At 43.6% G+C, this 23,767-nt stretch overlaps 2 protein-coding genes across 3 annotated transcripts in view; both read left to right on the top strand.

Annotated features, from left to right (window-relative positions):
• Positions 1-23,767, top strand: part of LOC120808720 (uncharacterized) — a 151,897-nt gene that overhangs the window by 74,812 nt on the left and 53,318 nt on the right. The window contains exon 5 of one of the 2 annotated variants that reach the window (XM_078082734.1): positions 11,980-12,003. The gene's annotated coding sequence lies outside the window, so the exon portion shown is untranslated. Of the gene's footprint in view, positions 1-11,979; positions 12,004-21,345; positions 21,485-23,767 lie in introns of those variants that run through there. The other variant, XM_078082733.1, reaches the window with a different exon arrangement.
• Positions 1,372-4,832, top strand: LOC144383735 (uncharacterized). Its single transcript, XM_078082736.1, has 2 exons — positions 1,372-1,992; positions 2,146-4,832. The coding sequence occupies exons 1-2, from the start codon at positions 1,644-1,646 to the stop codon at positions 4,614-4,616; spliced, it is 2,820 nt and encodes a 939-aa protein (XP_077938862.1). The 5' UTR covers positions 1,372-1,643; the 3' UTR covers positions 4,617-4,832.

Below are 23,767 nucleotides of genomic sequence, written 5' to 3'. Positions count from 1 at the left end.
AACAAGCGCCCACATATGCACCACCGTGCAGGCGTATACACACACGCACACTCACATACACACAATAATTGCCTGAGTCCTAGTTGATTACAGTGTGCTGAAAGTGACAGAGGTGGTAGTTGCCGGTCTTTGTCCTGCTTTCAGGTAGCTGCATTGCTGGAGTTCTGGGTGGGCTTGCAGGATTGTCAGGCTAGGCACATGATAATTTGGAGTTGCGTCTGTGGTTAGTATCGGGCTGAGGATATAAGTTAAGGCTGGCGTTGGTTTGACTAGGAGGAAGTGAGAAGAAGGGAACGGTAGTTCGGGCCCTCTCTGCTGCTGATGACAGCGCACTGTGGTTTCCTCCTCTTGTCACTCTTAAGCTTTCTACACACTTCCGGCTTCAGTTTGTGTCCCCAGGTTCTTTGGAGGAAGAAAGGATACTGAGAAGGACAGATCAGACAGTAGGGGATACTAAGAGAAGGACAGAAATGTAGGCTTATAGGGGTAGAGAGGAAGGAACAGGACAGGGAAGGAACCAGGGAGAGCAAGTTGATGTGACGGTTCCTCATGGGGTGCAGCCATGGCTCATTTTCATTTCTCATCACATCACATTTTTGCCCTCTGGTTAGCCCTCACCAGACCCCCTTTCTGAGGGTCTGATAAGGTGCTAACAAGGAGCACTTTGTGGATTTCAGATAAAATTGCTGTGCCTGAGCAATAGAGCTTCATGGTCTCCAGGGTCATATTAGTTTAGATCATTCGAGATGGTGCGTGTGTGTGAGTTATTTCGTATTTCTAGGTCTTTGAGCATGATTTTGTAGTGAGGGTATTTTTGGAATGTGAGGAATGTGGCTGGTCTTCACTTCTTTGATGGACTGTTTGATTTTAAAGACTCCAATTAAGTCAAAAGAGAGGTGATTTACTTTCCCATTACTGTGAGGGCAAAGCTTTCGGTAAGCTATCTACTCTAGTTGTGTGCTTAATGTTTGAGGTGTATTTTAATGCATGTGTGCATGTATACAAATACTTCAGGTGGCACACTGAGGGTGTGCAGAGTGGTATTAGCTTTGCCGTAATGACACACAGTGGTGGAATACCACAGCTACCCAGACAAAACTCACCCTGTGCTCGGGGCACTAGACACTCGGAGATTACACATTAGTGTGAGTGTGGTTGTGTAGGCACTCCCACCTGAGTCTAGAGTAGTCTAGACTCTAACAGCCCTGTTATGGAACGGCTAATCAACCCTGATGAAGCGCTGGAGTAAAAAAATGTCGCACAGGAGATTTAGACTGACAGACAGGATCCGAACTCCTGAAAGAAAGAGGCATGGATAAGCCAGTAGAGCGTTAAACGACACGGGACATTACTTATGCGCAAAAGATAATCTGCATTCGAATGCATGGTGTTTGTTCACTGATTAGGGTGTCAAGCTATTGGTGCTTTGCATTTTGAGGAGTTTCTGTCGAGGCCAATCGACCTTTTGTCTCCTAAACGACGGGGGAGCGGCCAGCGCAGCCGCAGCCGACTTCCACTAACGAGGGAGTATTTAACTAGAAATCGTAGGAAGCGTTAGCTTCAGCGTTATCTTATCCTCGCAGCACGAAGACGAGCAGAACAAAGACAAGGGAGTCTTTCGTGGCAGTCTTCGGGGCGGCTGAATGCGGCGCCTTCTTCTGCTATTTTTAATAATGTGTTTGACCCCTTCACCCGTGCCTGTTCGAATCTCTTCCCGCAGATACTACAGGCCTCGGGCTAGATCTGCTCTCTATCGTAACCTCTCCTCTCTCTCCTATCCTACCCGCTCCTCACACGTCCAGCACCTCGTCACAGGAGGTCTCTGGAACTGCCAGTCAGCGACTCGCAAGGCTGACTTCATCTCCGGCTTTGCTATCCAGCAGTCACTCGACTTCCTCGCTCTGACCGAGACCTGGATCACACCCGAGAACACATCCACCCCAGCCGCTCTCTCCTCCGCCTTCTCCTTCAGCCACACTCCCAGGCCCACTGGTAGGGGTGGTGGCACAGGTCTACTCATTTCACCCAAATGGAGCTTTTCTCTCTACCCTCTACCACCAGCCACCCCATTGTCCTTTGAATTCCATGCTGTAACAATCACTCACCCGGTACAATTAACCGTCATTGTCCTCTACCGTCCGCCAGGCTCCTTAGGTCATTTTTTGGAAGAATTGGACATTCTCCTGTCTAATTTCCCCGAAAATGGTCCTCCGGTCATCCTCCTGGGTGACTTCAACATCCAGACAGAGAAGTCATCTGACCTCGTATACCTACTTTCTTCCTTCGCTCTGTCACTCACTCCCTCTCCTCCTACTCACAAAGCCGGCAATCACCTTGACTACATCTTTACTAGAAACTGCTCTACCACTAACCTCTCTGTAACTCCACTTCATGTGTCTGATCACTTCTTCATCTCTTACTCCCTTCCACTCTCTATAACTAACAAACCTCCCTCATTGACTAACTCTATACCGGCTCGTCGCAATATTCGCTCCCTCTCTCCCTCCTCGCTGGCATCCTCTGTTCTATCAGCTCTCCCTTCAACTGACTCCTTCTCACTCTTGCATCCGAACGCTGCTGCAGAGACTCTCCTCTCAACTCTTTCCTCCTCTCTAGACTCTCTCTGCCCTCTTACGACACGACGGACTGGCAAATCCCCTCCGGCTCCGTGGCTGTCTCAACCGGTCCGTGCCATGAGAGCCACCATGAGAGCCACCATGCGAGCGTCGGAAAGGAGATGGCGTAAATATAAACGACCTGACGACCTGCTTGAATTTCAATCTCTCCTCTCCTCGTTCTCTGCCTTTATCTCTGCTGCCAAAAGCTCTTTCTACCAGTCCAAAATCGAATCCTCATTCTCCAACCCCAAAAAACTCTTCTCGATCTTCTCCAATCTCCTCGAACCCCCTACCCCTCCTCCCCCCTCCACCCTTCTTCCGGGAGACTTTGTCAACTACTTCACCAAGAAAATAGCTGACATACGCTCCTCCTTCTCAAACCCACCACCTACTTCTCGCGTCCCACCGACCTCACCTCTTTCGCCCTCACTTCCCTCTTTCACCGCCCTCTCTCCTAACCAAATTCTTACCCTAGTAACCTCTGCCCGTCCGACCACCTGCCCTCTTGACCCCATTCCATCACATCTTCTACAATCTATCGCACCTGACCTTCTTCCGTTCCTTACCTTTCTCATCAACAACGCTCTGTCATCTGGCTGTTTTCCCAATTCTCTGAAGGAGGCAAGAGTCAACCCTCTCCTGAAGAAACCCACCCTCAACCCTTCTGAAGAAAACAACTACAGACCGGTCTCTCTTCTTCCCTTCTTGTCCAAAACCCTTGAACGTGCTATCTTTAATCAACTCTCCTCTTATCTCCACTGTAACAACCTCCTTGACCCCCACCAGTCAGGTTTCAAGGCAGGCCACTCTACAGAGACTGCTCTCCTTGCTGTCTCTGAGCAACTCCACACTGCTAGAGCCGCCTCTCTCTCCTCTGTCCTCATCCTTCTGGACCTCTCTGCTGCATTTGACACGGTCAACCACCAGATCCTTATTTCCTCCCTTCAGGAACTTGGTGTCACAGGCTCTGCTCTCTCCCTTCTCTCGTCCTACCTCGATGGCCGCACCTACCGGGTAACCTGGCGAGGATCTGTGTCGGAACCGTGTCCTCTTACTACTGGAGTTCCTCAGGGTTCCGTGCTGGGTCCCCTCCTGTTTTCGCTTTACACCAACTCTCTTGGCGCTGTCATTCGCTCGCATGGCTTCTCTTACCACAGCTATGCCGATGACACCCAACTAATTCTCTCCTTCCCTCACTCGGACACCCAGGTGGCGGCTCGGATCTCTGCCTGTCTAACTGACATCTCTCAGTGGATGTCCGCCCACCATCTGAAAATCAACCCCGACAAGACTGAACTACTTCTCTTTCCCGGAAAAGACTCGCTTACCCAGGACCTGACAGTCAACTTTGGAAACTCTGTGCTAACGCCCACTTCGACTGCTAAGAACCTCGGCGTCACACTCGACAACCAACTCTCCCTGACTCCCAACATCACTGCGACAACGCGATCCTGTAGATACACGCTCTACAACATCAGGAGAATACGTCCCCTTCTCACTCAGAAGGCAGCGCAGGTACTGATTCAGGCTCTTGTCATCTCCCGCCTGGACTACTGCAACTCCCTCCTGGCAGGTCTCCCTGCCACCGCCATTCGACCGCTGCAGCTCATTCAGAATGCAGCAGCTCGACTGGTCTTCAACCTTCCGAAATTCTCCCACACTACTCCACTCCTCCGCTGTCTTCACTGGCTACCGGTGGCCGCCCGCATCCAGTTCAAAACACTGGTGCTCACGTACCATGCTGTGTATGGATCGGGTCCAGCTTACATCCAGGACATGGTCAAACCCTACATTCCAACCCGCACTCTCCGCTCTGCATCTGCAAAACTACTCGTCCCTCCCTCACTGAGAGCAAAACACTCGACTAGGTCTCGACTCTTCGCTGTCCTTGCGCCGAAATGGTGGAACGCGCTCTCTGAAGACATCAGGACCGCAGAGAGCCTTCGCATCTTCCGCCGCAAACTAAAGACACACCTCTTCAGACTCTACCTCGACTAAAGACTAACAAATTGTAGCACTTAAATTGTACTTGTGACGTCACTCATCTATAGCAAATTGTAAATTCGCTTATTTGAGGAAATTGCACTTTCTTGTTTCTTGTTCTCCTGAGTTTGTACCCTATGGTTGAATGCACTTATTGTACGTCGCTTTGGATAAAAGCGTCAGCTAAATGACATGTAATGTAATGTAATGTAATGAATGATTTAACAACTTCCCTGTAGATATTCAAATCTCAACAAAAGACCGTCCTCCCACTAGTTTTTTTTTTTAACAGCAGCTGGTGCAACGACGTGTCAGCGATCCTACAGTACTGTTCTTCTCATCTGGATTCCTTTATTACATGTTCCACCAGAAAGGAGAACACTCTGGACCACTGAGCAGGGCCTATCACGCCGTCCCTCCTGCTGCACTGGGACACTGACCACGCTTTAATCCATCGGATTGCTGCATACATGAAAACTCTGTAAGCCTGCTGAGAGGAAATCAAAGCAGTGGACTTGGGCAGGAGGCTTCAGGCATGCCTTGACTGTACGGACTTGGATGTTTCAGGACTGCTAACAGGACTGCTACCCTGTGACGGCATACATTAGCTTCTGTGAAGACAGCTCCGTCCCATGGTTCACAGCTGAAGTCAGGAGGACACAGTTGCAAAACGATCCGGCGTTTAGAAGTGGGGAAAAGACCTTGTATGAAGAGTCAAAAGAAAAGGTTTGGTCAGAGACGCCAAACGACTGTGCTCAGAGAGGCTCCAGCAACACACTGCTGACTGGATCTGTCTGGGGAGGCCTGAGACGGACCACCAGCTACAAGCCCAAAGCCCTCACCCCCACTCCATGAACGACCTCCGCCTGGCTAACGAGCTGAATGACTTCTAATGCCGCTTTGGAGAACAAATGAGCAGTCCTGAACCTCCGCGGCCGTCACACCCCCAGTGACCCCCCCCCCTCTCCCCCCCTCCCTTCCAGCACCATAGACACCAACAACCTCCCACATCTTCCATCACCAATAGGGCTCAGCAGAGATTACTTCCTGAGGCAGCAGAAGAAATTCAACCTGCCAAAGACAATGACGGTTCCCTTCTACACGGCCATCATGGTGTCCATCCTCTGCTCCTCCATCACCGTCTGGTACGCTGCAGCCACAGCCAAGGACAAGGGCAGGCTGCAGCGCGTCATCCGCTCTGCAGAGAGGGTGATCGGCTGCAATCTGCCGTCCCTCCAGGACTTGTTTGCCTCCAGGGCTCTGAGGCGGGCAAGAAAGATTGTAGCCGACCCCTCTCACCCCGGACACAAACCTTTTGAGCCCCTTCCATCTGACAGGAGGCTGTGGTCCAGGACCTCCTGGCACAAAAACAGTTTCTTCCCGACATCAGTTGGTCTCTTAAACCAAGTCCGTGTCCCCCATTGACCCAAATACTCCATCACCGGAAACATTTGCACAGTGGTTTCTCTCACCATGGAAATATATTTACATACATACGTGTTTAACACACTTATCTTTTCTGTTTATATTGTTTTAATTTTGCTTGTATATTTTTATCTTATCTTATTTTATTCTATTTCATTCTTGTATTGCACTAATCATCAAGACAAAGCCTCTAACATATGTGACAATAAATGGCCTCTAAGTCTGTTTCTGTCCAGATAGAGGCCCTGACGGAGTTGATAAGAGGAAAATTATTTAAAAACGACATCTGATAAGAGAATGCACATCTGTTTAATAGCATGAATAATTTATGTGCATGGTTTTGTGTCTATGGATAATTTATCCCTCTCTATGGGTCCTTCTTGTATGAGAGCTCTTGGTCTGAGCCTTTTGCTGAACATGTAGAGGCTTTCCTGCCAGACACGACTCAGGATGATTGATTTTGTCTTTTGTGTTTCACAGTTGCAAAGTCCAGCCAAACTGTTTGTCATTCATAGAAAACTTTCTGACTAACTTCTTGAATAACCCGTTTAATCTTCCTTCTTTGGAATATATTAGGCACAGCCATTTTCTTTGGTACTGGATAACTAATGTTTTTAGTTATCCAGGTTAGTTTTATTTGTTAAGGAAATACACTTTAATTCTCATGTAGCCTCAGGGATTTATCTGTTTTTTGTCTGATAGACACACAATCTCCGCCTTATTCTCCGGCTCATATGGAGAACTCAGCCATTCAGGTATAGAGCGCTAAGAAAACACATCTTAAGTTGCACTGTTGTGCACTTATTGTTGGAGAATTGCAAGTACCAAAACCAAGATGATGAACATCAGTATTTTGGTTCTGGTTTGCACCTGGTTGGAACAGAACTGCAGTCTGTTTTTACTCTGTGTTTATGATTTTGATTGTGTGTTTGTGTCTTGACAACAGCAGGGCCCAGAGGCTTGAGCTTGATAGAGAGGTTAACCAAAGCATAGCCAAAGGGTTCCTCAGTGTAGTCTGGGTTTGTGGACTAGAAGGATGCAGCCGGGCCCTTGGTGGTAAAGAGAGGCCTGTTTGCTTGCGTAATCGACGCAGGGAAGTGTCATGGACACTGAAAAGATGTTGGGAGCTCCAGAGAAACACAAACATGCAAAAACACTTTAGCGCACACCTTCCTGTAACTGTTTGTATTTATTTATGGTTTTGCCTTTTTTCAATAAGGAGAAACACAGAAAAAAGATGTGCAGTGACGTTGTGTGTATGACAAGGGTGTCAGACTAAAGTTTCCCAGAAAGAATATTGGAACATGTTGAAAATGTCATCAGTGGTCCATAGAACCTATTCTATTGGTCCACACAGGCTGCTTATGCAACAGAATGGTCATGGTTAGACCATGTAAGACCATGCAGATGAAAAACCTTCTGGCCATTAAAGGAAATTCTCCAGACAGTGGTGAGTCACTAGTGGTCGATCCAAAGTATAACAGTTACCGTCCCACATGAGTCAAACATGTCTGGCTTTGCTTGTTTGAGATGTTCATAATACAATACAGTTGTTGTGAATGTCTGTTAAATGGCATCGTACCTTGTGATATGTGCCATTGTAAGCATGCTGTTTCGTGTTATCCATTATTGTCGAGGTCATGAGTTTGTCTGACTGTGTATCGGAGTGAGAAACACGCAGATTATACGGGTTCTGCGTTCTGTTCTTGATGACAGAACAGAGGAAGGGTGGGACTTCAAATCTGGCAGGGTGAATGAGAAGGGGAGACATCTGGTGTGGTTGTTTATTTACCCAGTAAGGAAGTGACAAAGCAGTCTTCTTTCATCTGTTGGCTCAACTGGTTTATTTGTCCAATCAATGCTTTAATCCCGCTCCTCTGTCTTTGTACTACGGTTTTCCTTCTTCCATTCGAGTTTTTGTAATGACTGTTGGAACCTCAATAAAGGTGCTGCACATATATCAGAACACGGTGTCCAAAGCACTGATACCTTTTATTTGAATAACTTCACATGAGACATGGAACTAAAATATCTTCCATGTGAATTTGGGGGATCAGCGTCAGGTTGACAGTGACAGATGAAGTGCTTTGGAGAAGACTTCTATTTGTATGCTAGCAAGCATCTCCCCTTAAAACTCCAACAGGATTTTAATCATAAGAGACATGTCAGATAAAGGAAGATAATTGCTTATTGTTGATAAATGATATGTGATGATAAAGTCTTCCGGGCTCAGACTAGGGAGATTTGTAATGGATTGACATCTGCCTTGAGCGGTAGCAAGATAAATTCCCCTCCTGAAGCCCGGCCAGATGGTGGTGTTGGCTGATGAGGCCGCTAGAATTCTGAATGTCTGAATTGATGAAGATTGGGTGGAGATGTGGAGGTGGACAGATGACTCACAGCAGCATGATGATGAGTCCTGATTTGTTGTGCTAATTGAATGGAAAAGACCAGCTGATCAAAACAGCTGACGGAAAGAATGAGTGAGCATACAGATGTGTGAGAAATAAGCTACGGGTTTAGGCATTCAAGAGTCTTCCCCCCTGTATGCTGCGCTAGACAGATTTGTTTATTAGTGTTGAGATTATTGTCACAAACTATACTATCAAGTTTAGTCCAGGAAGATAATCTTCACAAATCAACAACAATTTTAGTTTTTGAAGTATGAATGTGATCCCTTAAAGTAAAAAGCTAATTGTTGCATCAGCGGGAATACAAGCGACATGGCAATAAAGGCTGAGTAGGCGCGGAAGGTTTTGCATTGTCATTTAACCACCTGTTAGCAACCAACTGCTCGACCACACAAAAAAGATTTCAACTGAGATATATTATATATATCTCAACCTCGTGGTACCCACAAACCTTATTGTGTGCGTCTAACCAAGAACCCTTTCAAAAATCCCTCTGACTTTGTATCAAGGGAGTTGAAACATCACAAACTCTTGATTTTTAGGACTCAATCAGGTATCACTCGATTGGTCTGAAGATGCCTTTATCCTTGATGACCCCCATCCATAAATTTACATAAAATTTCACGAGCTGTCGCGGGAAACACACTTTTTTTTAAGGCGAACCCTGAAATAATTTACAGATATATTTTGTAATACACAGTTTCATCTTCCAAATTTATATAAACAAGCACATACGAATTGGAAAAAGCCCGGGTGAGATAAATTTGGCTGCAAAGTTGAAATTGTGCAGTGAATCAAGACTATAGTCCTACTTTCTGCAGCAATTTTGAAATGCCATATTGGAAAAAAACATCAATTTAGTGCAACAAATGCAACACAGTTGTCATCCAAATCTTCTTTCCAGGATATCTGTGGAGAAGGTGTGCATCTGTTACTCATCCTCCGAATCAACTTTTTTTTCTTTGTTAAACTGTGAACTCGTGTCCCCCAGCTCTCCGCCTACATCGGCTGATTAGATTAAGTATGGCGCTATTTGGCCTTCACAATAGTGCAACACTGGAGCAGGGCGTTCCCCTGCAGAATTCATTGTGAAATCTACCTTCACACTCCAACGTGCATGGGTGATCTCATAGCATGAGGTTAATGGGTGTAAGTTGCAGGTGCTCTTATGTGCACGTAGATGCAAATTCAAACACATAGACGTGCCGAGGGTTTTAAAGTCATACTCCAAACATTGTATTTCTATATGAAAAAAATGGGACGCCAAGCTAGTTGGCACCATCTTACCTTCCACTTTGAAGATGCTTATAATTTGAGCGGAAAAAGGGAAGGGAAGAGCGATGAAACAAAAGCATTTCTTATGTCTTTCTAAAAGGGGGTTTTCTTGCATTTCTATGCATGTATTTATTTCAGGTTCACTTCACAGAGGATCACAATTTCTGTTGTATTGGGATTTAGTCGCCATGCAGGATTGATCAGTCTTGTTTCGCCATGATTTAAGTTGTGTACACACTGGTTTTCTATGGGAATTTTCACCTCTGCTTGTAATGCAGAGGTAATCCTTTTCAGCTAATAATGTTGCTCCTATCTAGAGAGAGAACTGTACACAAGACGTGTCGGATGTTCAGAATCTTCCTTAAGGCGAATTAACAGAGGCAGAAGATTTAGCGTCAAGTTGAACCTGGGAACTTTCCCTGCTGCCATCTCACTTAGCACATGCATGCGCTTTTGCATGTGCTTTTACTTTTGAGATAACAGTTTCTGGATTCTTTCACAGCAAGCTCAATCATTAAGGGGTTTAGTTTCCCGTTGGTCTCTACTTTTAGCTCACGCAGCATATTTAATGGACTGAATTTATGCTTTTGTTTCTGATATAATTGCTTGGTAAAGACTCTTTGGCAGTGGGTTTATTTGGTTTATATTGTTGTTTTTGAAAGTGTGCGTGTGTACATTGCATGTCTGGCTTTGATGATTTTTATATCTGTGAGAATGCCTCCTCGTTGACCACTGGGTCTTTTGTCCTAAGCCTCCTGAGTTGTTGGATGATCCATTCTTTGATGAGTTGTTATTGAGTCATTGGAAAAAACATTGTGTGTTACCATTCTTAGTCAGCAGCCATGTAAAAATAATGTTATAGTCTGTTATTGTCTGCAGGTTGCTGCGCCAACCTACAACCCCCCAAACAGTATGAATTCCATTTCAAATACTGACTTTCAAGTCTGGTAGAAATAAGCACTCTGGGAAGTTCCCAGAGACACATTACTCACAGTCTCTCTTCTGATGTCCTTTGTTCTTTGGGTGCTTTATTATCCTTAATTCTGTTCAGGTTGAGATCACATATATTTTGCTGAGCTTTGAAACTGCATTAAGATTAAGCAAAAAAACATCTTTAGTGAAAAACATGAAAAGACTTTTGATAGGACACAATGCAAATATATCAGACAGTGTTTGAGAGCGTCTGGTGATAATTGGTAGTGGAAATACAGTTTTGATGTTAATGAGGAATTCACAATATATCTCACATCAATCTAATCTAATTTGTATGTGTATTAACTTTTATTTTTAATTTATATTTCTTCTTAGCCTTTATTTTTAAATTGTCTATTCCAGCGGTTCCCAAACTCAAGAATGCCGCGGCCCAATTTGAAATCTGAAAATCTTTTGCGGCCCACCCAAACCTTTAATCACAACTCTGATCAAACCAGGGATGATTAAATGACCTTAAGAATTGAACCGATTAAAAATGTATTAACCGACAATGTATTTTTTGTATACCATTTTCTCCGGAGCTCATATATATTTACTTTAATACTACAATAGGGCGCCCCATTGGACATTGTTTTGTTTGGCGGCGCCTTTTGTTGAATAACAACAGGCGGACAAGGGCAGCCGTTTCGAGCGAGAGCCTTATTGTTTTATTAATCTGTTCGTTTAAATAGTTTGTGCTTCATCAATTAATGTTTCACATAACTAATCTGCCGCCAGAATTGTTCAAATAATATTTTAAACAGAGAAAAAGATGCGCGTTTTGTATCTTATCAATTATCAATCGTAATTTAAATCATAAATATTTTATACTAATTTCAAACTTTTCAAAATTGAAAATTAAAAACATTTTATTTATTTATTGTAAATGACCTCCCGCGGCCCACACTTTGGGAATCACTGGTCTGTTCTATATTCCCATAGCCTTATATTTTATTCCATGGAGTAAAATTGTAAATTTGTCATCTTATCTTTTTGTCCATTGTCTTACTGTCTGATGTTATGCACCTACCGCTATTTCAAATTCCTCGTCTGGCTAACATATTTTGGCAATAAATGTTCCTGATTCCTTAAAGGTTATCATAGTTCGAGCTAGAATAAACAAGAACCATTGTAAATAAATCAATACAACTTAAATGAAAGCATCATAGAGGAGGTTTTAATGATGTCCTTGTTATTAAAATTGCCTCACTAATACCCCAATTTCTTTTCTAGGACCACAGATTGACATTTTATCTTATTCACCCTGATCTTCTTTGTTTTTGTTTTTTTTATAGGCGGCATCTCTTCACACAGACTGGGTGAGTGGAGAGCGCGGTCGTGGTCCGATCAGAGGATTGGCGGTTGAATCCCAGGCCCGACTGACCCGCGTGTCGCCGTGTCTTAACCCGACCCCACCATTGCTCCTGTGGCTCCTGTGTGTTAACGGCGTGATTGTGTGGTAGCTGCTGTCATCAGTGTGTGAATGAGTGAATTATGACACAAAGTGTTTAAGCGCTTTGAGTGGTCTGACGACTAGTAAAGCGAAATACAAGCACAGTCGTACATTGACCACTCACACAAAGGCCGACCGGCAAATGACGCAATCAAAAGTAAGAACACAAACGCGGTCTAATCCTTTCTAACTCGGAACTCACAAAGGAAACCATTATTTTTTCTTCATTTTTGATGTATTTTCAAACTATGAGATTTCTCAGTGTTTGATTTGAAAACGTCTGCCCCTCTCTGTCCACACGCCCCTCTCTGGCCACAGCCAGTAAGGGGTAATGCAAAGTTGATGCTTTGCCCCTCTCTGTGAGATGTGAATCTTGTTTGTTTTTTTCTCCTGACCACCAAGCTCCCAGGAAAGACATCAGTCTCCCAAATGACACGGTTGTAGACTTCCGATTACAGCCCTGTCACTTACTCCACGACGCGTAAACACACACACACACAGAGAGAGCGAGAGAGAGAGAGAGAGAGAGAGAGAGAGAGAGAGAGAGAGAGAGAGAGAGAGAGAGAGAGAGAGAGAGCGGTACTGGGCTGCTTTTTGTTTGACTCTAGACATCAGACATTTGCTCAGTTAGTTACCAGCATAAAACAGTTCGACACGATGCCTTTAGTTAAGCTGTCTCACTGGTGTGACATGGTATCATTTCTTATTCCCATACTACAGTGGCTTCTTCAAAAGCTGTTCAAAATCAGTTTTAAATGTTGCCTTTTGTTTTATTATGACGATCAGCACAATAGCTTTAGCCATTTATTGCATCTTTGTGACCCTTCGGCCGGTGGGAAGTCGGTCCTAGCGTTGGCTTCTTTCTTTTGGCCCGTTGACCAAAAGTGTGATAGTTTTAGACTGAAGTCTCACATGGCCCGGAGCAAAGACGGCATTTGGAAATAAACTTGGAATTTAGCTTAATTGCAGTTTACAGATTTAGGAGGGGCAGCGTTCTCTTCTTTATTTCCTTGCATAAATAGAGAGTGACTGGAGGCCAGCGACATGAGGTTTCAAAACCACAAAAGAGGTTAAAGAACGTCAGAGGCAGTGAAGACACTTTTAAGCCTGGCTCCTTCACTCTGCCCAAGACCTAGCTGTTCTATACTGCTAATGTAGCAGCCTTCTCCCTACCCCAAGTTGTCTCATTTATTATTCCCCAAGGATTTTAGGTCCCTGCAGTAAAACTAAATGGGGGTTTTTAAGAGTTTTATGCCTGGCCAAGTTACAGTGTGGGGTTTTTTTCAGCTACAAAGTTTTGTTGTAGTTTGTTCGAGAGGTTTCTGCTGTGAATCATCCCCATTTTGGTTCTCAGACTTTGACAGCTTCTCTCCACATGCGTTTTGGGTGAAGAAGAAGAGGCACGCTGGGAAGGATAAGTAAGATTCGAGGAATGAGACCGTGGGTCCTGAGATACGATGGGCATTAAGCTTTTGAATAGTTCCAGAGGACGAGCATATGACAGTGTGTGATTTGGGGAAGAGTGATTCCGGGAGGTAAATGGTGAGTGACAGGGGCGTATGGAAAAATGTCTTAGTAGAAAAACAGAGAGGAACAGGGAGGAAGGATGGAAAGAATGAATCGTCATAGAAATGATTCATTTCCCACGGGACACCTGGCAATTTTAGGTGAGTTGCTAATCTATGGAGAGGGGAGTTCATGAGTCGATTTCCTTGAATGTTTTAAGCATATATCCTTGACTAGTGTGAATAAAGTACCGTACAAGTATACGTGTGAATTATAGCTGTTACCTCCGTCAGTCTCCAACTGCTCAAACCACCCTCAACTTATCAATTCATTGATTTAATCATCAAGTCTGTAAAACTGATTCTCGCCACGACTATAACGCCAAAGAATAATCAATATTTCAGTATTATATTTATTGTTATCACTTATATTGAAAAATAGTTTTTTGCACAAGAGAAAATATAAACAATTATATAAAATTAGATTTCAAAATCCCCCATTGTAATTAAATATTACATGTACACTTTCTTCAAGCACAAATCTCAGGCTTGACTTTAACAATAGAGATTTCCACGTGTCACATACCTGAAGTCAGTGTTTCCCTTTTTAGTACAGTTTACTTCCCCGGCCTTAAACTAGTTTGCATGAACATAAAAAAATAACCAGACTAGGAGTCGTCAACTATTTTTGCCAACTAAAAGTAGCATCCAAACTCACTGCTTTATGCTGGATTTAACACGTTCACCTTCTTTGTTTAGCATGCTGTCATGCTAACTTTTGCAACATAACACAATGTGACTAAACCAAACACGAGGTAATAACTGACCAGGACAGACATTATATGTATCTATTTGTATTTGTCTAGTTTGAGGCATGTTTGGATCTTTAAGATCAACCACACTTAAAGACAACACGCTTCGGTCCAACTAAACATGTGCTTTTGTAACTTTTGTGTTGTAATCCTTAGCTGGCCTTGTTTCGTGCAGCATCATGACCAGAATGACCCTGGGGGTCACAAGGCATGCAGCCCTGCAGGGTGGAACCCAGTGTCATGACAGGACCTGCACGCTGACACTCCAGTCGGGTGTTTGCTGGTGACTGACATGTAGGTTATTAGTGTACGAGTGGTGTGGATCTCTGACACGGATCACTTAAGACTGTGCGACTAATCAGCGGTACTTTCCCTTTTTTTCTAAAGCGTGGCACCCAGAGGAACAGGTCATAACTGTGTCACCTTAAAAAGAATATTGTGGCTTTTATGATGATGACCTTAAAAAATATGCAAGGGACTAATCTACTTTTGCGGAAATTTTCTCCATCTATCCCGCAAAGTATTTTCCTGGTGAAATTAAAGCGGAAACAGGCAAGAGCTATTTTTAACCTACAGAAAGACACGAGCATAATAAAGGTTGTTCACATGAGTAACTTTTCCCACAAAATGCTACAATCTGAATCATCTCAACCAAGCCACTGGTTTTCTTTACATTCTCAAAATAGAGCTTTATGAGGTCATTGTTGAGCCACGTGTGTACAAAATTCCAGCGTTTTGGTTTTGTTTGTAGCCTCACAAGATACACAGGTATGTGTTTAAAGGGAAGCCCAGCCCATGTTTTAAACAATTTTGTAGGCTAATTGAGGATTGTACATCCAAGCTCTAACCTCACACTCGCCCGAGACCATCTGCTCAAAATCCTTCCACCTCATTACTCAGAGCATTTGAATCATGCATAGATTCATTGTCTCCCCCTTTACATTTAATATACAGACAGAGACACCACAGGCCTTAGAAATGATGTATTGTAGGTCATGTTATTTATATAACTATTTAACCTTAAAGCACAGCACAGCTGTCCATTGTCTTTTATGTCTCCTCAACCAATGGACGTGCTACCGTTTATTATCGTTTATATTCTTTCGAGTAGATTATAGTCTCACTTTTAACCAGAACATTTTATTAAAAAGTAAACAACTGTACATCTGACATTACATGCTTTTAAAAACCCACTTTTAGGCTCAAAGCTCCTGATGTTCCTGAAATATTTAGAATTTTAATTTCCCATATTTATTTTGAAAAGGTTCTCTCTCCCTATTACCACGATCAGTTATCTTTTTACAGGCTCCCCTTTTCTTGCCATCGCTCATTTGCTCAGATGACGTGATTTCAGCGATACTATCAACCCCAAGCCGGGGCTTGTTGAGAAATCCCCCCGAAACAGCTTAACCCTGAGTCCCACTATATTGCTTCCATGGTTAAGTGAGATCATCAACCATTTCTGCACATATTCAGGATCATACTGTACATGTAGACACACACACAGATTCAGTACATACTCACACTGTCTTATTGTTCTGTCCACACTTCACTTTATAACGGAAAAACAAACAAAACCTTCGCACATGTCCTCCTCTTGCCCTCTTCACAATTTCCCCTCAAGTGGTGTGATGACAGTACATTATTCAAAATGAGGAAAGTGACGTTTTTGAAAAATGCGATGAAGCTTAACAAATATGCGACGAAGGGAATGTTCTGAAGTCACATTACACCTTACTGTTAGCAGGCAGTAGAAGAGACATATTTTTCTCACCTTAAGTTTGACGGGTGCATGGGGGGAAAGCTGTGTTGAACAGTATCGGAAAACCAAGACAACCGAACCCTAATCTTTGGCTAATAATACAACGACTGCTGCTGCTGACTAACCACAGTAGCAGAGGAATCTGCGGTGACCCTGAAAGCTCACTCTGTAAAAAAAAAAATACATGCAAATAGACACGACACAAGCAGCACGGACATGCAGCTGAAGCTTTCTTTAATTCGTTACATGATGCTTGTGTAAAAAGATCAAATGAGCTTCATGTTTTTTTTTATTTATTGATTTATTCATTTTTATGACAATATTTTTTATAGTTCATACCTACAAATGTCTGTTATGTATTATCTACTCTTTTTCTGCAGTATTGTGCATTGAACTCGGTTCATTTATATAACCCCACATGGTTCTCTGGCGCCTCTGCTCATCTGTAACATGTTCATGAGTCCGGTCAGCATGCACACCAGGGCATGCCGACATGCCTTTGATCCCCCCTTCCTGGGCCTCCTGAAATGTTTGAGCCTCCTCAGGCTTGTCCAGCCTGGATGCATGCAGCTGGATCTCCCCCAGGTCTGATAGGGAATGCAACTTTAATTCTCTGCATCTATGCGGACAACACGTCCACCCTACTGCGGGTCTCCTGTGGCAAGCGTCTACAAGCGCTGCAGGTCTCCAGTGTAGCCTCCCCCGGTATGCCCCCATTCCTAAGGAATGCCATCAGCTGCCAGCTCCTTTCACAGCCTTTCAAATTTCGCCTCCCAGTTTTTCAGGCAGAGGAGCCCTTGAATTTGTGACATATGCTGCACTGCGCATGCTCAGATGTTTACCTAAGGTGTTTTGGTGAGAGATTCATTTAGCTGTATTGGTAGACATTTCCATAAAACACCTTGGCGGGGGGTTGTGAAGAAAGTCAATTGCCTAATATGTTTGTTTATAGACTGACACACACACACATATGAATATATATATACATATACATGCATAAAATATTGTGTTGGCTTAGTCTATGCTCTTGTTGTGAGTCTCGGTGAGAGGAAATTGGCGTAACGCTCTTGTTTTGGATAATTGTACGGTGCAGAAGTCTGTGGTCCCCGTTGCAATTTAAATGAGTTATACCAACAGCTACTTGCATGATATGGCTTTCTCGATCATGATTGTTATTTCTCGTGAATTGCCAAGCGATACGTCACTATTTAAATATTGCCGCCGCAAGGAATTGTGGGACGGACTTATCTCCTTTCCTTTCATAAAGGATGGTCCAGTGGTTCCTATGCTAAAGGAGCTAAGTAGAGAAGCATTGAAGCTCTTTTGCCTAGCAGTAGAGAATTCCAACAGCTCTCATCACCGCGGCCACTTACGATACACTCGGACCCCGAGTGAATCACTTCTACAGTATATTTGTCTTCTCGTAGTGTCCAATAATATTGCTTTTTTTCTAGTCTTCAAGTTGTAAGATTTGGTTACGTAAATGTTTTTGGGGGGGATTTTATGTCACCAAATATATTCCAATATATTGTGGCTCTACCAGTATCTTATTTCTTTTCTTTTTTAGCAGGTTGTACTATACTTTTCTGTGGTTGTACTATTTTTGAAATTTAAATTCCAGAGCAAAAGTCATGAAGATGGATATTGAAGCCACAGTGGATTAACTGTCAGTCAAGTGAAGTCATAGCTCGAGCACAAGCACCGCTCTTAAACTCAATATCTATAAGGGTGCAGATCGCTCATCTGTATGTGCTGCAGTGTGATGATGAGTGACGCTCAAACCACTGCCTGCATCAACTCGAATACTTGTCTCCTGCGGCTAATGATAGTAAGAGCAGGTGAGCGTTTGCTTTGGAGCGAGCTTCTCTCTCTTTTCTCTTTATTTTTCATTTAGTTTAGTCACCCTGAGAGGAATGCGTTGCCACTGGGCTTGAATCCCAGCGATTATTCGTTGAAATCACCCATACAATGCACGTGCATGTTTTAGACCTAGAGCTCAATTCTGTTTTCCTTTACCTTTAGGCTCTTTATCAGAGTGGGCTTTTAATAATGTATCATTCCGTGACCCATGTTGATCTGTCCTTTGTTACCTGTGAGTATGCGGCACATGATGAGGTCAGATTTATTGTGTCAACTTTAATTCATAAAAAGACCTGCTTGGAGTTTGTGGAATGATTGGACTGAGAGGGATGCTGTCTGACAAATGGGGACCCAATGTGCCTTCAGTCATAGAATCATGGATATCATGATGGGTTTTGAGGACTATGGGGGACTCTACGGAGTGTATGTTTCAAACTGGGAGGTCGGTTCTTTTGCAACAAACACCAAAAATATGTGTTTTTCTTTAGAATTTTGAACATCTAATCAACTAATCCCAACTGGCTCACTTTTACGGGAATATTATTCATTTTATGTGCTATTGTACAGGAAACTTCACTGGAAACAATCAGGCAATTATATTTACAGCTTGAAATTCTTTGGCACACCCCTGTAGATCTCCTCGATCTCGAACTAACTGGAATTGAGATTCCATTTTCCAGAGTCTGTGTGTGTGTGTGTGTGTGTGTGTGTGTGTGTGTGTGTGTACACATACACCATTTATTATAACAAAAACATTTATCCTCACTTTAGGTCTTCCGCTATACCAACCACTAGGGAAAATAGTGATGCCCAAGGTTAGGTTTTTTAATGAAAGACCTCATGTAAAGCTTAAAGTTAGTAATCATCTTCCAAAACATTTTTGTCATATTTGTGGAATTTTTCCATACATTAGTACAACAATCACATGCGCTGAAAAAAGAAAAGAAAAATAGTTTCCTGCCTGCTGTTTCCCCCCTGGTTCCTGTGTGTTTTTGCCCCTTGGCCTTTTGATTTTGCCTTTTGACAACTAAAGTCTTTTGTTTCCTGAGAAGTCTGCGCTTGAGTCCTGCCTCCTCCACCCGCATCCCTGACAGAACGGGCTACCTGGCTGTATGCATTGCTCATCAGTATTCCACAAGCAGTCATTTACGTTCACTAAAAAAGTTTTCTTGTCAGTTTCAAACGCCTACCAATCCTTGCCTTAAAGAAATGTTTATTTTTTCATTTTATCAATCGTCAGACAACATCCCAAAATGTCAGATCTTGGTCCCCCAAATAACAAATGTCACTTGGCCAAGACACCAGCCCACTGTAGGCTTGATGGCAGCTTGCATCCACTTTATCTGCATGTCTGTGTGAATGATGATGTGAGGCTGGTAGTCAGTCTACTGCTTTAATCCAGACGGAAATATCTAACAAACTAAGTAGATAATTCCAACTGTATTTTATTCAGACGTTAATTTGTCCTAAATTAATAATATTTATGTTACCATTCAACTACATCCCAATAACTAATCATAATCAGAATGCATATCTCCATGACTTTCCTTGAAGTGCTTCCAGCAGGTCAAAGTTATCACTCCAATATCTCATTATCTACTAGATGGATTGGCACCAAAAATATTACAATAACTATAGCGATATAGAGTGACTATGCTGTGTGAGCATGTGAGAACCAAGTTATAGCAGTTATCACTCTGACCAGCATGCATAAGTGAAACACATTCACATGCAAAGCACATTCAAATGTGTATATGCAGGAATCAGCAGACACAGGGAACTACACAAAACCATGAAGGCCGAAAGACACAAACTGCGAACGCTGACATTTGGGATACTGGCCTAAATATGTGAACAGTTGTTAGGTCTTATCACATTAGTAGCCATGAAAAAAGCTGAACCTCTCTTTAAATTCTGTGGAAAGAGTGAGAGGGAAATGTTTTAACGTGATGAAAAAAAGCCTCCGAGGGAGTGAGGGGTGGCTGTCTAGCTGAGAGGAACATGTGCCAGATTCTCAAAGACTACTCTATGACTCATGGGTCAAGCACCTCTTGGCTGTAAACGGGATTCTTCTCATCATTTTTTTCACTGAATCACACGCTGCCCTCAAAGAACCGGCTCAGCTTGTTTTTGTATAAAATGCATCATTTTTGACGTAGTACTAATCTCCCAGGGAGTGTGGGAGGTATCTGTAAGTGGGGTCAGGCGAGGGCGGGTGTGTGTGAACCGACAAACACAGGCGACTATTGTAGTGATATCTCATGGGTGCTGATGAATCTGGGTTCGAACTGGTGAATAACATCGTAGTGATCTGGTCTTCCAGTAAGAACTCTTCGCAGGGTTGGAATAAGTTGTGAAAGCTGTTGTATGTCCACGTCATGGTCAGTGTGTCATCACTGGTCTGGTTTATCTCTTGGTCAACTTTAAAGATGACCTGGGAGCTTTACTGGATATACTTCAGTGTGACGACATGCATTGAACAGAAATGTAGCCGAATTTCTCCTCCCTTCTATTATGACGCCTGAAGAGACTCAACCTTTAAAAGGACACTTTAGCAGCTCACTACGTAGTTTATATTTCTCCCTGTTTGGAAAGAAGCCGTTGAAGCTATTCTATTAAAACCGTACGGAGAAAAGTGTGTATGTGCAGGTCATATCACAGCACATTACATGCAACCATCAAGCATGCATCATTAAACCTGCGCAATTCTCCAAATCTTCTATTGCATAACTTCAGTAGACCATAGATTTATAATCTCAAACAGTGACCGGAACCAGGCTACAGTCTAAAGAACATTTACTCAAAAACATTCCTTCTCTGGCCTGACAGTGAGCTTCATGCCTCACACACTGATAGCAAGTGCGTCTCCCTCATCATACAGCTGCACACCAGGCGTGAGAGTGAGGTAGAGCTGAGGAAGGACAGAAGGGCACAGAGAGTGAGATGGAGATGGAGAGAAAGACAATCAGAAAAAACAGCCAACAAAGTGCAATACAAGTTCAATAAAAAGAAAGAGAAAAAGAAAGCAGTTGGTTTTCTGTTTGCCACAATCTCAAGAAAGCAAAAGTTGTTTTATGAAAACAAAAGCTGCTGGAGAAAAAAGGAACACAAGAGGGAAAAAAAATGAATTCAGTGGAAACAGCGCAGTGGTGAGAAAGTTCAAATTTAGTAGAGCAAAGTGATTCTTTTTTTTCTCCTGAGGGCGTTATTGGAAGCCTCTCCCATCCGTCTGGGCAGGACTCGGCTCTCCCTCTTTGCCTCCCTCCTGCCTCCGTCTTCCCTCTGTCACATTTCACTGCAGCAGAGCGTAACTGGAGCCACGCGATGACCACAGGGTGAGAAGGGAGTGCGCGAAAGGGAGACTGAGATAGTGGAAAGGAGTTTGGATTCATTGGGCAGCACACACAGGTGAGGTTAATATCCTACCAGCTTGTGAGCGTTCCTTGTGCATGAGTGCACTTTCCATGTGCATGTCTCTTTGTCTGTAAGTCAACATGTCTTTTGGTGCGAGTCTGACTCTGATTATGGTTGAATTAGAGCATCGAGCAAGCTGCCGCATGCAGTGGAACTGTCAGAGATGGAAGGCTTGTTATTGATATGTGTTATTTGGTGTAGTCTTCATTCCAGGGATCATACTTTAAAGCGTGTGTGACACGTTTGCCTTGCAAAATCACAGTTTGGTGCATATATGAAGCAGAGCAAAAGACCCGTAAAAGTCACTGCACGCCGGTGCATATGGATGTACCTGCACAAGTGTTTGTTTCTCTTCGATTCTGCTTTAAATTGTGGTCACTTGGAGATCAGTTCACATCAACAAATTGTTCAGCTGTGTGAGCAGTGGACAGAGAGACGGACGGAAAGAGAGCCAAGAACTCATCTGGCCACAACATGGGCTGCCTGCACATTTTGCCGTCACCTTTAGAATTGGTAAATTCCTTTTTGTTTCAGATTTTTCACTTGCAACCAAGATCAGATGTTAGGACAGTAATGAGAAGCAGAAAACAGATTGAATAAATTATAACGTAAGAGCATCTGCAGAATATACAAGCATAAATGCATTACTCTCAATATACTTTTAAAATGCAGAGAAGCAGCCGCATTGGCGGTCTCATCCTGCCCTTACCTGCACGGCAGAATGCTGTACACGCTTGTATGTAAATGTTCACGCCTCAGAATATTTTTTATCTCATCACCCCCCCGGATTGATTTAACTGTGCATTGTGGTTATCTCGCTTTGCTTTGAGGCCACTGATGACAGCTCAGAGAGCGGAAAGCTTCCAGGGTGTGGCTGAGGCACCTACGGGTGGGGCGCAGGTAGAGCACATAGGGAGATCACCTCGGAATGTTTGGGATTCTTCGACAGCGCTGCGTCTGCGCCACGTCTGCGCGCCGACCTCTGTGCCCCCCGCCCGACCTCTGTGCCCTTCGCCACCCACCGTGCAGACCGCTTCCCTTTCCCTCCTGCACCCGGCTTCAGCCTCCGTGCCCAGTGACTGAAACCTGCTCAGTCATGCCAGTCGGCCTCCTTGTGTGAGCCCAACTACCACACACATTAAAAAGTGGAAAATTGTCCTCACAGCTGCCAGATGTGGTATTCCCCCTGTGTGCAATGTGTGCATCCGCCCCGGCATGCCATCAGGATGCCTGAGTAAAGGAGACAGCAATATAACAGTTTGCAGGTGGGACTCGCTTTCTGTTCTTGAACATCTGAGTTATTGATTAGTAATACAAATCTAAGAGCCCCCTCTAAGACTGAGCTTTTTTTTTCTCTTGAGTGCCTCTATATTACATACGCTCTGTCAGTGCTTGAGATAATTACCTTTATTATTAGGTTCCACTCCCAATGGAAAAAGGAAGTGTGTGTGCGTGTGCCAGGTATTCCCTGGTAAACCTTTATAGGTGAACTGATTGATTTATGAGATCGGAGGGGGGTAGTGAGGTCAGCCATCCAGGTGTGCAATGTCGCCAGCCAAAGGTGCCAGATGCAGATTCCAGCGAGGACAATGGAATAGACTTGTGGGTTTGAAGTGGGTTTGAAATAAAATGTGTGTGTGTGTGCTGCTAGTTGAGAGAATCACAAAGCTAAGCGTGTCATTAAGGAAAGAATTGGGCATGCTGGAGAGGGCATAGTGTAACAGAAGAGGGAGACAGCAAAGCAAGTTAAAGAGAGTCGCTGTCCAGCTGTAAGACAGCAGTGTTGGCCGGTACATGGGGCTCTTGCAATGGCCCAGTCAATGCCGCTGGAATGAAACAAATATCAGCGCCGCAGACTTTAAACCTCATGTTACTTCTCCAGCTCCTGCCTCTATGCTTGCCTCTCAATCCCATACTCCTCCTTCCTCGCCGTAGTGGTGCGGTATTGGCGTGTCATTCGTTTTTTTTCAACATCTGCTTGTTTTTTCCTATCTGATGTCTTCTTTCATCTTTCTTACATTTCCCCTCTGAAGTTCATTGATTAAAAAGGATCAACCCATCTCTGTAAGTCAGCATGACTATTTAAGTGTAAGTGCTTTTTGATTCAAAAAGAAATTCCGGGAGAAAAGAAATTCTTTCTTGTCACTACTAATTGGTCCAACCTAACACACTATGTCTGTATAAAACATTGACCTATACAAGAGTATGTCTCTGAAGCAAGCAAACAGAGCGAGTGTCTTTGGAGCAAACACCTGCAGCTCGTAGTGTGTTCTGTAC

This window comes from Gasterosteus aculeatus, chromosome X (assembly GCF_964276395.1).
Source record: "Gasterosteus aculeatus chromosome X, fGasAcu3.hap1.1, whole genome shotgun sequence".
NCBI lineage: Eukaryota > Metazoa > Chordata > Actinopteri > Perciformes > Gasterosteidae > Gasterosteus > Gasterosteus aculeatus.
The sequence above is the reverse complement of the archived record's forward strand: the minus strand, read 5'-3'. Positions and strand labels throughout refer to the sequence as shown.